The following is a 13,156-nucleotide window of genomic DNA, read 5'->3' as shown; positions in this document are numbered from 1 at the left end:
ACATAAGGCACGTGCAATATTCCAAACAGAACAGTTTCAAAAATTAAATGCCAGTTTGCTCACTAGATTTATCTGTAAAACACAACTGAAATTTAAATTTGATGTAAGGAGGCTAGAAGACACTCTAAGTGTGATTTAGTTTCGTGTCACCAAATGCCATCTGAGAGGTGGTGTTCTAATGGATCCTCACGGAGCCTTCAGCACATATTGAACAATACAATCCATTTATAATGCTGGCCATTGTTGTGGAATCACAGACAGGACCACAGGTAGCACAAGCCCCTCCCCTCTCTGTAAGCAGACAAATTAGATTGTTAAACCATGTCCTCCAAGCTAACTAGGTGCAGTGCTGTTCACGGTTGATCTCAGAACTCACTCATCCTCTCTGCAAGAGATCATTGTGCAGGTTACAAGCTCAACAGCATTCAGGACAGTCCTGATCACAGAGCTCATCCTCTGCCTATGTAGTGAATTCAATGGCTAGTGAACTCATTTCCATGGAAGTATTAATACAAGCATTCAGATTATTTTATGAGGTAAAACATGCTTCCTTTTTTTTTTTTTAGCCTCAATAGTCACATTTATAGTGTTATATAAAAATGTTTAACACTCAGTAAGTGAAACCACAGTTATCCCATTAAAAGCAAATTGAAAGTAAAGAGAACAACCTCTGTATTGGAAATGTGAATGCTTCCCCCAGAGTTCTTCTCAGTCCCTGGGGCAGTCTCTGTGCCCACACACTTTTTATACTCAGGAGGGATGTAATAGTATTTATACAGGTGATGATATAAACTTTGGATACACATTTTGCTCTTAAAATAACATTATTCATTTTGAAACAGAAATGCTGCTTCCTCCTTAGGGCAAGGAAACACAGAAACAAACATAGATAATGTTGGCCGTGAATACTCACAATTATTTTAAGTCACGGGTATGACTTTTGTATTCAGAACAGAGGCAATACGTAATGATCTTTCTTTTTAATCAAGACCCAAGCAAAGTGAAATAATCACTAATATGAAATAAAGAATGTATGCTATTGTATTTTCATAAAGATTTAGATGTAAAAAATAAATTCTACATATTCTAGAGTTAGACTAAGAAAAAATAATTTTAATTTATGTCATTCAATTACCAGATAATACATTAACTAGTAAGACAGAATCATTATAGGCTTAGGCTTAATTTTACTTTATTTCCCTAGATTAGATGCAAATCACTTGGTGCTGAGAGGGAAAAGGATATGAAAGTAAAATATATAAATCTTTCAAATAGTGACTTTTATTTTCATCAATAAACTCACACTATTATAACTGCTATGTTATGGCAGAGAATGGTAGTATTAAAACTGGTCAATGTTTCTAACTGTATAAGTATTAAAAACCATTTTGCTATCAACTTAAAATTAGTCTAATTTGTTCTTATTTTTATTATAATTTGACATTTAAATTCTTTTTTTTTATTTTATACTCTCATCATTAGATATGATTTATTCTGTAAGCATTTATTTAATTTCTATTATGTATGAAATATGAGGTGAGTACTGTGATTTTAAAATTTAATTACTTTTCTGGAGAGCTAATGAAAACTTCTGGTTTCTTGATTTTGAGCCACTAGCCAGTATGTTCTGAATATTTGGTTACATTATTACAAGTGGATATCAAACCTACATGGGATTCAAAGGATGTTTTCTTTTTCTTTGCTTCTAAATCTTAAAAAAAAGTCTTACCCACTGACTTTTCATTTCTGTTTTACATTCCCTTATCCTCTTCCCCTTTCTTATTATCAGTTGCCCATACCACTACAAGAACATAATCTTATTTACTTATTTTGTTATTATATTTTTATAAAAGAAAACTAATAAAAAAGCATTGTTTACATACATAAACCTTCTCTTCAAATAGCACAGTGCCATGTGTTACTCAGAGAAGCAAGATGATGAGCAAAGAACATCTAGAAACTGGGAAGAGTAAGATTCAAATTCCAGCTTTGTGACCTGGTAATTTGGGGATCTTTAACACTATTATAAAAACCCTCCGGTTCTCAGTTTCCTGATAACATCATGTAGAAAAAAATCACCTAAAATGTGTAAAGCACTAAATGCAGAATTATAGTTAAGATATATTATTTTGGTATGAGGCAGCTGGAGCCCATTAACCCATGTAAATTTTACTTAACTTTCAAACTAACTATTTCTTCATTCACAAAATTGAAAAATAGCTTCATTCACAGGGTTTGTTCAACAAGGCATCAGGAACAAATAATAGTCTCCAACATTCCTTAAAAAAAAAACTTACTATATTCTATGTTTAGCAATTTGCATAGATTCTTTCATTCGAATATCACCACAAGTTCTATAAACTTTGAAGTATGTTTATTGTTATTTCTATTTTGCAAGGGCTTTGAAAGATCTCATGACTTGCCTCAGCTTCCACAGCAAGGAGCCAGATTCTGGCACCCATGAATATATCACCTCCACCAAAAATGTAAAAAATAAAAGTTAATTTTTTTCATTATTTATTATGTTATTAGTTTCTACCTCCCTTCATTACCCCCACTTTTTTTCCCCTAATACATATTAAGAAGCTATAAGAGTTTTGAATTCAAAGACTGGCTCCCTAGAAGGAAGTCCAAATCTAATCTAATTATATGTATGTATGTGTGTGTGTTTGTGTGTGTGTGTGTGTGTATACACACATATATATATATATATAATTGCATATATATTATATATGTTAAATATGAATTCATCATATATATAAAATATATATTAAACATATTTTCTAGAAGCAAGGTAAGTGGTTATTAACCGTTTTCTACTGACCTTTAGTAACCCAGGGCACAGAGTTTTGAAATAAAAGACTCAAATTATGATCAATCTTTGTGTTAAAACATTTTTTGTTATGTAAGTTTCAGATATACAGCTTTATATTTCAGTATCTATATACTACAAAATGATCACTACCACAAGTCTAGTTACCACCCGTCACCATGCAGTTGACCCCCTTCACCTATTCTGCCTGCCTCCAACCCCTTTCCCCTCTTTACCAGAAGTCTTTTCTCTATGAGTTTTTGTTTTATTTTCCTTCTTCATTTGTTTTGTGTGTAATTCCACATGAGTGGAAATCATACAGTATTTATTTTTCTCCATTTGACTTATTTTACTTAGCTTAACAGGTCTACTACCAAACCCAAGTTCAGCTACCTGTCCCTTGAAAGGCCATTACTCGAGACAAGTTTTTTATTGGAAAGGAATTGGGGCTCTATTCAGGAGGTTAGCAACCTGGGGAGAAGGCAGACTCTTGTCCAAAAGCCAACTCTGAGGTTTCTGCCTGGCCCAAGGGCTTTTAAAGATGTTTAGGGAAGTTAATCAGCAAAGGGAGTACAGTGGCCTACAACATTTCTTGATTTCATGAAGACTCTCAATGGGGCCAGCTACAAACATTATCTCAGTGCTCCAGAACTGAGTGAGGAGGGTCCAGTTTGTATTTCATGATTTGCAAGAAGACTGTTCATTCTACAAAGGAGGGCAAGTTCTGCAGATACACAAAGGGGTGGGGGTGGGGGAATAAAATCTTCTGGGTTACCTAGAAAATTTGCTCGAAAATAGGCTAATCAGAAAGTTGAGCTGCCTTTGAATAGACCTGCTGGGTTCTGTGGCCTGAGAAGGTTCTGGTCCTTCATTCCTCAAGCCCAGTGGTATGCAAATCTCAAAGAAAATAAATTAGTTCCACTACAGATCCAGGGATTTAGGTCAGCAAGAAAGGTGTGTTAACTTGGATTAAGTTAACTCTTCAGACTGTTTGGAGTGCTGTTACAGGTTCATCCTTGTTACCAATGGCAAGATTTCATTCTTCTTTATGGCTGAGTTGTATCCCCTTGTATAAATATACCTCATATTCTTTAACCATTCATCCTTCTAGTTTAATGGCTGGTTGGCACCCAGCATCCACTCCTGTCTGCTATGGTTTCTGTATTACAAAGACAAGAAAACAACAATATCTAGATGCCCCTTGAAGCTGATGTTGTGCATATACATTGAGTTCCAACTACAATAAACATACCTGAAATTTCGAGGATGTAGTGGAAGTCATTTCTAGGTATCTTAGCAATTTCAGCTGGTAGGTAAGTTTATGGACACGTGAGATTTTCTGAGTCTCTGACTTTATGTGTATTAAGATGCAGAGCCGTCAGAAATGGCACTGGGACTCTGTTAATCCAATGTCAAATCACTAGCTTCAGATTAGGAAGAGACAGCAAGAGAGAGACTGTGCCAGCAGATTCCTGGTAATCTAGCTTCCCTCTATCAGTGTAGAGAGTTCTTTAAATTGAATAATTCTAATGGTGGCTTTTATATTTCTCAATTTCCTCATTATGGGGGAAGTGGCATATCCCAGAGAGTCCTGTGTGTGGTTTTTGGAGTTACTCCTACAGCCCTTCCTTCTAATAATTTTGTAAATGTTTTGTTCTGTTTTTAAGACTCCTTCCTTAAATACCTAGAGTGGTTCCTGTTTCCTGTTCTAAATCTTAACTAACTTATTTTCTATCCCAGTTTATTGTTTTTGACCAAGATATTTTTATTGTTCCCCTCAGCTTAACTATACTGCAGACAGGCTTCATGACTTCAAGTCCCTGACTTCCATTTCTTTAGAGCATCTACTTTAGAAAACTTGTAACTTTTTTCTATGCCTCTTTGAGATGTGAACATTCTTTCAGCCTTTTGTCAATTTTACAACCCGGAAATGTTTTTCTAGAGCACCTGGGAGTCATCCCTCTGAAATGTAATTACAGAAGGAGATAGGGTCCCCCTCTGACTCCCCACCAGGCTCTGTGAGAAGCTAGGAGCCTACTGCCCATAGATGAGAGAGTTACCAAGCAAAAGATGTCCTCAGCACATTGACCAACTTCCCCCCACCCCAATATCTTCCAGTACTTTCGCATTAGCTCACTCCAGCTTTTGAAAATTCTCCCACCTGTCTTTGTTTCCATGCAGTTAAATGCAGTCTCTTTCTCCTGTTTCAATAATATCTTTCCTTTTTACTGGAATACTCTTGAATAAAGTCTTTCATGTCTTTTTAACTAAAAATAATGATTTTTTTTCTTTCACAGTTCCCATCTTTCCGCTTAAAGTTTTACAATGCCCTTCATAGTATTAGTAGCAAGAAGAAAATTACATCATCAATTTTAATTGTTTAGGCTATATTGTGAATTGTTTTATTCACTCAAAAGAATATACAATGAAGGAATATTTGTTTTATAAAATAATATAGTAAATAATATAGTAAACATTTGTGTACCTCCCATTTGCTTTAAGGAACAAAATATTAGCAATAATTCCAACCTCTTTTATAGCCCTCACTGAACACATCAATATTATCCTACCATATTCTGAATTTTATATTCAACATTCTCTTAGTGTTCCTTAGAACTTTATTTTATATATATATATGTGTGTGTGTGTGTGTGTGTGTATGTCTAAGCAATGTTACTAAGCTTGCATGTATTTGATTTTTATAATAGTTATCAGAATGTAAGTATTTTTATAGAATATGCTTTTATGCTTCACAATATGTTGTGAGATTCAACCATGGGAGTGACTGGTCATGGCGGCTTTTTATAAGCTCTGCAAAAATGTTTTTTTCTGTGTCACCTTTTATAGCCTCTATAGTAGAGATGCCTACAGAATCAACCTAGCATATGAAAGCATTACAAAGTGAAAAGGGTCTTGGATGTGATTTTGGTAAAATTAGTCTTTTGGCAGCTCCTTCTAAGTTTGATCTGGACTTTGCCAAATCTTTTAAACTTGTGCTGTGTTTTTCTTCTTACAATGTTAGATTGCCCTAAATCATTTCTAAGCACCCCAGAATACTTATGTAATTTTTCTCTTACAATTTATCGGAGAAGAACAGAAAGAATAGGTTGCTAAGTAGGAACAAGAAAAAAACTCATTTCCAATAGCCAAAGTTCAGATAAAGTCCTGTTGGATAATACATAGAAAAATAAAGTTTATTTTAAGATTTTATCATTGAGAGAGAGAGAGACAGAGACAGAGATTGCATGAGTGGAACTGGGTGGTCGGTGTAGAAGGAGAGGGAGAAGCAGACTTCCCGCCAAGCAGGGAGTCTGACATGACCAAAGACTCATCCCAGAACCCTGGGATCATGACTCTGAGCCAAAGGCAGACACTTAACCCACATTAACCAACTGAGTCACCCAGACACCCCAGAAAAATAAAGTTTTAAAAGCTAGTAACAGCTGCCTCTAAAAACATCTGTCCCTATGTATTTAAGTTAACATATTCTTAAACATAATTAAGAATCATTATAAATAGATCCTTCATAGAAAAGAATCAATGATTTCTAAAAAGTGTTCTTAATGGGTACCTGGTAAACCATAGTTTGGATATTATCTTTGGATAGTTTAGCAAAGTTGGTTGCTAGGTTGGTGATAAAATAATGGCAAAAAACAAACAAACAAACAAAAAAGACAAACACACAGTGTGTTAGTATAGAAAACTAGATCATTATGTTTAAAGAGAATTCTTATAGCTTATAGTCAGCTGAACACAGACATATTATTTATATTCTGTGGAATCACAGATTAAGAAATACTAACTATAAAATGTTACAAAAATTATAAGAAAGCATTTTATATCTGGAAAAGTAGAGCAGTTGCTTTCCTCTAGATTTAAGATTCATACTAAATGGAAGTAAGCGGGCACCTGGGTGACTCAGTCCATTAAGCTTCTGCCTATGGTTCAGGTCATGCTCCCAGGGTCCTGGGATCGGGTCCCACATCAGGCTCCCTGCTCAGCAGAGAGCCTACTTCTCCTTCTCCCTCTGCTGCTCCTTTGTTTGTGCTTGCTCTCTCTCTCTCTCTGTCAAATAAACAAAGTCTTTAAAAATTAATAAATTAATGGAAGTATAGAGTATGCTTATACCATTGCCTTCTATATATTTATTCCATGGTAAAATAAATAAAGATACTTGGATATGTAATGTAAAATAACTCAATAGATACAAGCCAAAACTTTATTTTATAGACACTTGCTTTCATTTTTACATAACTATGTAATTTTAGGGGAAGTTATTTATCTTCTCTAAGTTTAATTTTCTCATCTACTGAATAGAGATTGTAATAATAGTTACCTGATAGAATGATTATGAAGATAAACTGTGATAATTTATATAGAATACCAAGTCCAATTATAATGAATAGGAAGAGTATATATAAACTATATATATATATGTTATTATTATTATTATTATTAAAAATTGAATATATGCTTTGTGATTGTGTTACAGGACAGTCAGGACATCACTTTGAGGATGGACTTGAAGAGTGCATTTCCAAATTATGTGTTCATGGAATATGCACAGAAAATGAACCTGGCCGTGGCTCAACATGTTTATGCATATCTGGATCTGTGGTAAAGATTATTGATGGTTTTGTTGTGATACTTTTTTCCTTGTCTTTAAAATTCAGTAAGTAATAGAAAATTATCTGGTGGAAATTAGGTTGGGGAAGTCAGTATTCGCGTTTTTCTCTTTCTCTGACTGTGCGCACTCCTCAGCATTCCCCTTTCCCTTCTTGTCCATTTATCACATGTACCCTCAGCCTTTCCTTTCAGGAGAAAAGCATTCTGACAAATTGATTCTCACTAAGGTGCAAGTCACTTAATGCATTGTCCTTTAATGTTTTAATGCATTTGGAAGGAGGATGCCAGTAGAGGAATTACTTAATATTGTCAGAGTCTTGGCAGAACTTCTGTTTTGCCCAAGGACATAGCACTGCTTCCAGAGTAGGGCTCAGAGTATTGTATGTCCAAGGAGGATGAATCTGCTTTCTTTGCAAGTCTGGACTGATCTGAACTCCATTAACACTAGAATGGACTTACCTTAGTAGAAGTGTCTCTATTAAAAGATAGCTTCTGACCACAATCTTTATTAAAACTGACCACAGTACATGAATATAGTAAGGGAACAGCAAGCAGTTGGCAAGACTGTGATGTCACGAATTTTAAATGTATATTTATACATTCATTAAAAGACAGACCAGTCTAAAATGATATAAAGGCTAAGTAGTTAGAGAGGACAGTCAGGTGACCCAGTGCAAGATTAAGGAATCAGACTTAAAGGGAAGGTGAGACCTGCCTATTGGCTAAAATAATGCATAAATATGAATAGAATCAGATGCTCAGAGCGGGAAGATGAGAAAGGAATGGTCAGAAGCAGGAGTCTCCATAAGTAGTTAAGGAATTATATAGAAAAATGGTCAATAACTGTTATTGGAACAAAATAATATGAGAAAATCTGGGCTTACGTCAGATACTTTTCCCTTTCAAAGGGTATTCCCAAGGTGCATTTGTCTAAGAGAGCTTATCTGAGAAACAAACTAAATAGAACTGTCACCTTCCTTTTTCTTCCAGTCCTCCCCTCCTGGCTTTGCCCTGGGAAAGGTTTTTTCCCAGTGATCATAGAAAGATGATCTTTGAGGAAGAATTTGAATACCCTGACACCTGGATATGGGAGGGACTTGGGTACAAGAAACTGATTTTATGATGCCTCAGATTATACCAATAATGGCTTCCTTAAAGAATCAGTAGAAAGGAAAAGATTGAAATAAATCCTTTATTTGAATTCTCCTGCCAGTACAGACTGATATACGGAAATCTAAATAATTAAAAAATTCAATGCTCATTTTATAATTTTTTTTAATTGCACACAAAGAATTTATTGCCAAGTATCCTTAAAATTCCTTTCAGGGACACCTGGGTGGCTCAGTCAGTTAAGTATCTGCCTTTGGCACAGGTCATGATCCCAGGGTTCTGGAATCAAGACCCTCAGCGGGCTCCCTGCCTAGCTGGGAGCCTGCTTCTCCCTCTGCCTCCTGCTCCTCCTGCTTGTACACACTCTCTCTGGCAAATAAATAAGTAATCTTAAAAAGAAATTCCTTTCAGTAGTTAATCCCCAGGATATATGCTTTCACACTGGAATATGAATCAACTAAAACGTATGCTATCTCGGGGCACCTGCTTGGTTCAGTCAGTTAAGCATCCAACTCTTGACTTCCGCTCAGGTCATGATCTCAGGGTCCTGGAACTGAGACCCACATTAGGCTTTGCTCTCCATGAGGAGTCTGCCTGAGATTCTCTCTCTTCCTCTGCCTCTACCCCTCACCCCACTTGTACTCTCTCTCTCAAAATAAATAAATAAAATCTTTAAAAAAAAACTTGTCCTATCTCTTTTAATAAAAAACTTCAAATCTGAAGGATAAATACATTAGCATATATTGAAAATACAAAAATCTTAAAAAATATGTAGTTTTATAAAACCCCAAGTCTACTAAATGGAAGGAAGTATTATAGATACAATAATCTATATTTTAGTAAGGCACTTAGTAAATTAATTTGAAATTGATATTTTTAGTTACTCTCTCAAATATCTGCAAGGTAAAAAACTTACAATCATAAGAGATACTGTCTGTATAAAAAGCTATAAAGAGTGTATTAGTTATGTTCTAAAATGCTTAGAAAAGATAGAAAAAATTTGATTTATTGAAAAAGAATTTAAGATTTAAATGTTATGCATATCACAGATATTTAAAATTAGATATACTTAAAGATATACCCTTGTAAATAGTACATAAATTATTAATTGGAACAAAGATCAAAATATTTTGAAGAACTACAGAAGAATCAAAGAAAATCTTTAGAGTCTTTGTTGGAATGAGAGAAATATCAGTAGCAAGTTAGAATCATAAATATTGAAATAAAAGAATAGGATGAAAAAATTATTCTGAAAACAGGTACGGCAATTGCATAAGATTACTGGAAAAATCACCTTTCAGATTTCCTTTCTCCCTTTTCCAACTAATCCTGAGAGTAAATGGAATTAAAAAAATAAAATCATAATCATGGTGAAATGTTAAACTTCGTGGTTTCTTATATTTTTAAAAAAAGGAATGTCATTCACAGAAAGATATAATATTTGAGAGAACCTCAAGAAACAAAGCAGTTAGATGGATTAAAAGACAAGTTAATTGCTTTGTTTTAGGATTAAGTATTATGTGTGCATGTTTAGTGAACATGAGAACAGTGATCCTAGGGAATATGGACAATTCACAGGATGTAGGTCATGGCATTCTACGAGCAGAATAGATGGAAAGAAACTAAATAAAATATTTAGAATAAATATTTAGAATAAAATGCCCACTCTGATAGGCAGTGAGCTCAAGTAGGTATAATTTTAGTATCCTTAAGAGCATAGAATATAATGTTTTTATTTTTGTCATCATTGCTGGGGTTGTTTTATCAGTATCTTAACATATTAATCATAGTTGTTTTAAATTTCTAGTCTGATAATTGCAAAATCTCTTGCATATCTGAGTCTGGTTTTGGTACTTTCTCTTCAAATTGTACTTTTCATCTTGTGGTATGCCCTATAATTTTATAGTTATAGGCAGACAGGATGTGCGGGATATAAGTAACAAATGTAAGTAGATCTTTGGTATAAGACTGTTTTTATCTGGCTAGGAGTCAAGCCATGTTTACTATTTGCTGTTGCTACAGATATCAGAGGCTATATTTTCTCTCGATATCCTCGTTTTGGTCTCCCCTGTAACCACTGAGTTTTCTTAGGACTTTCTCGGTAGACCTGAGATGTCCGTCTCTTTCAGTTATAACCCTTTGTTATTATAAAGGCATCCTATTGATGCTGTTAAGGTCTGGAGGGAGGGGAAGCTTTCAACAGTTCCATGACTAGGTCTCGGTCTTTCAGTGACCTTACCTCTGGCTGTGACCTTCACATGTTCTGCTCAGTCGGCCTTGCCCTTAGATGTGACAAGAAAGCTGCATGGAGCTAGAATAGAGTATTTCCTTTCTCCCAGATTGATTAGGCTCTGGTAAGATCATTCTTCGCCAGGTCAGGACTTGTTAAGAACAACATAATGTTCTGGGAGTACTTCAAAGCAGCTCTTCTTTCCCTTTACTGGAAGTATAGAGGGACTTTTCTCCTATCTTTATTGGGAGAACCAGGCAGAATTCCTGGAGGTAAAACTAATGAAAGTATGGAGGATCCCCTATGACTGGACACCTCTGGAGTTCTTAGCTCTCAAGAATGTCCACACTGGACCTCCAGCATTCTGACAATTACATACTGGTACCGGCTCCAGCTGTGGTTTCTGCTCCTGAGTTTCTGCTCTGCTGAGCTGTGATTCTCTGTATCTGCCCCACTGTCCCACCCATCTGGCAGAGAGCAGTTTGCTCTGTGACCTCAGTTCTCTGACAGATCTAAGAGGAGTTCTTGATTGTTACTTTATACAACTTTTGTGTTTCTGAAGAAGGGAGGGATGATTTACAAGCTTCTCACAAGCTGGACCAAAACTCAAAAATCTTATGATTGTTTTTAAGAATGAAAGGACTTATTAATATATTTAATAAGGAAAATAGATGAATTTTCCTTCATTCATGAAATTCAATGTGTCTTTTAAGAAAACTGATTTCCTTATTCTAATTACATTTCCCAGGTAACAATCAAATGATTGTTCTATTTTCCAGAGTTGCTAGAGATTTTCATGGAATGCTTAAAAGATGCCAATTTAGCTGGCAATCAGATTCGCTACTAGCATAGAGAAAATAAATTATCTTGCACAAATATGTATTCCATTTGATACAGTATCACATGCAATCTCTGTTAAAATGCATTACAATATATCAAATTACTGGGAATATCTGAGCATTGTATTTCTGATTATAATGATACAGCAAAACTTATAAGCCTTTTATTGAAATAACTTGTAGGAATTCTCTTTACATTAAGTCTGTTTATTTTAACCTAAACTTCTTTCTGATGTCCTTCTTCAAATAGATCTTCAGAAAGATGCCACATTCTATGTTCCTTCTATTTAAGCTATTTTAAAAACCCTCACTAATTACATAGTCATATAAAAATGTTAACTCAGTTGTATGTCTGTGAGATTAGAGAAAATTATATTACTACAATTATTATTTGTTTGATAATGAAGAATAATGTGTGAAGTGAAAAGCCACTACTTGACAAGGGATGGTAATCTATTTTTTTTTCTTTATTTCAGAGAATTAATTTTTGGTAGATAACATTAAAGACTTGAACTCTCAGGTTTTTATAATGTTTAGAGCTGTGATAATCTCCGACAAACTGATCATTGGTGTAGATTGTTCTTTTTCGCAGATCCAATTGTAAAAATGAATCGAAACATTAAAGTACTTACATTATTCTAAAATTTAACTGCTCTGTAAAAGAATTTAAGTGACAGAACATAATTTATTGGATGTCCTAGATTTGTTAAGAAAATTCAAGACAAATGATCTTCCTCACTTTTTAGTTTAATCAGCATTGTTCATTTCTTCCTCAGTAAATGAATTTCTACCAAACAATATTGATCCATACATTAACTGATGACTGTCAATGGGTCATACTATTGCATTTTGCAAATGATAGTCAATAAAAGTGTTAATAGCATTCTTTAAATTAAAATGGATTTTTATGTTGTCTAGAAACTATATTTGTATGCAACAAAATGGGGAGGACGAAAAATCTATTTTCTGAATGAGAAAAAAATGCTCGAACTCTACAGCAGTACAGTCTATTTGCAATATCTGATTTTTAAATGTCATCTTCAAAACAGACCTAAAAAACAATACACAGTATAGCAAGACATATTGTTTGATTTGATGTTTATCCCTGGTTCTGGTGTTTATTTTTAATGATTTAAAAGTCACTGATACTGTTAATGAATATTTACAAATATTTACTGTGTTCAAGATCCCAAGATTCATCCTATTAAATAATTAAAATGTATGTGTTTCCATATAGGAAGTAATCAAGTTGCAGTGCTTAAATTCATAATTCCTTTTTTTAAAAGAGGTGTTTTATTGCTTTGACATTTATTCATATTTGAGCTCAAGTTATTGATATATTTGATTAGTCAAAATACATCTAAAAAAATAAAAACCCAACACATCCTTTGGACAATCACCATAGCAAAATACTTGAAAGGCATATATACACAAACACACACTATTCTTACATTCTAATTATGGAAAAGAGGACAGGTCCATTTGTAGACCCTTGAATGCACAAACAAACAAAAACAATGCTCCTTTAAAGGAAATTTG

The 13,156-nt window shown here is 34.3% G+C and overlaps 1 protein-coding gene across 1 annotated transcript in view; it reads left to right on the top strand.

Annotated features, from left to right (window-relative positions):
• The window catches only part of EYS (eyes shut homolog), a gene marked incomplete at its 5' end in the record, with an annotated part of 1,535,590 nt that overhangs the window by 723,903 nt on the left and 798,531 nt on the right, over positions 1 to 13,156 (top strand). The window contains 1 exon segment of the mRNA XM_082729457.1: positions 7,305 to 7,429. Within this exon segment, the coding sequence (XP_082585583.1) occupies positions 7,305 to 7,429 (125 nt within the window).

Source organism: Mustela nivalis, assembly GCF_964662115.1.
Source record: "Mustela nivalis genome assembly, chromosome: 5".
Classification (NCBI taxonomy): Eukaryota; Metazoa; Chordata; class Mammalia; order Carnivora; family Mustelidae; genus Mustela; species Mustela nivalis.
The sequence above is the reverse complement of the archived record's forward strand: the minus strand, read 5'-3'. Positions and strand labels throughout refer to the sequence as shown.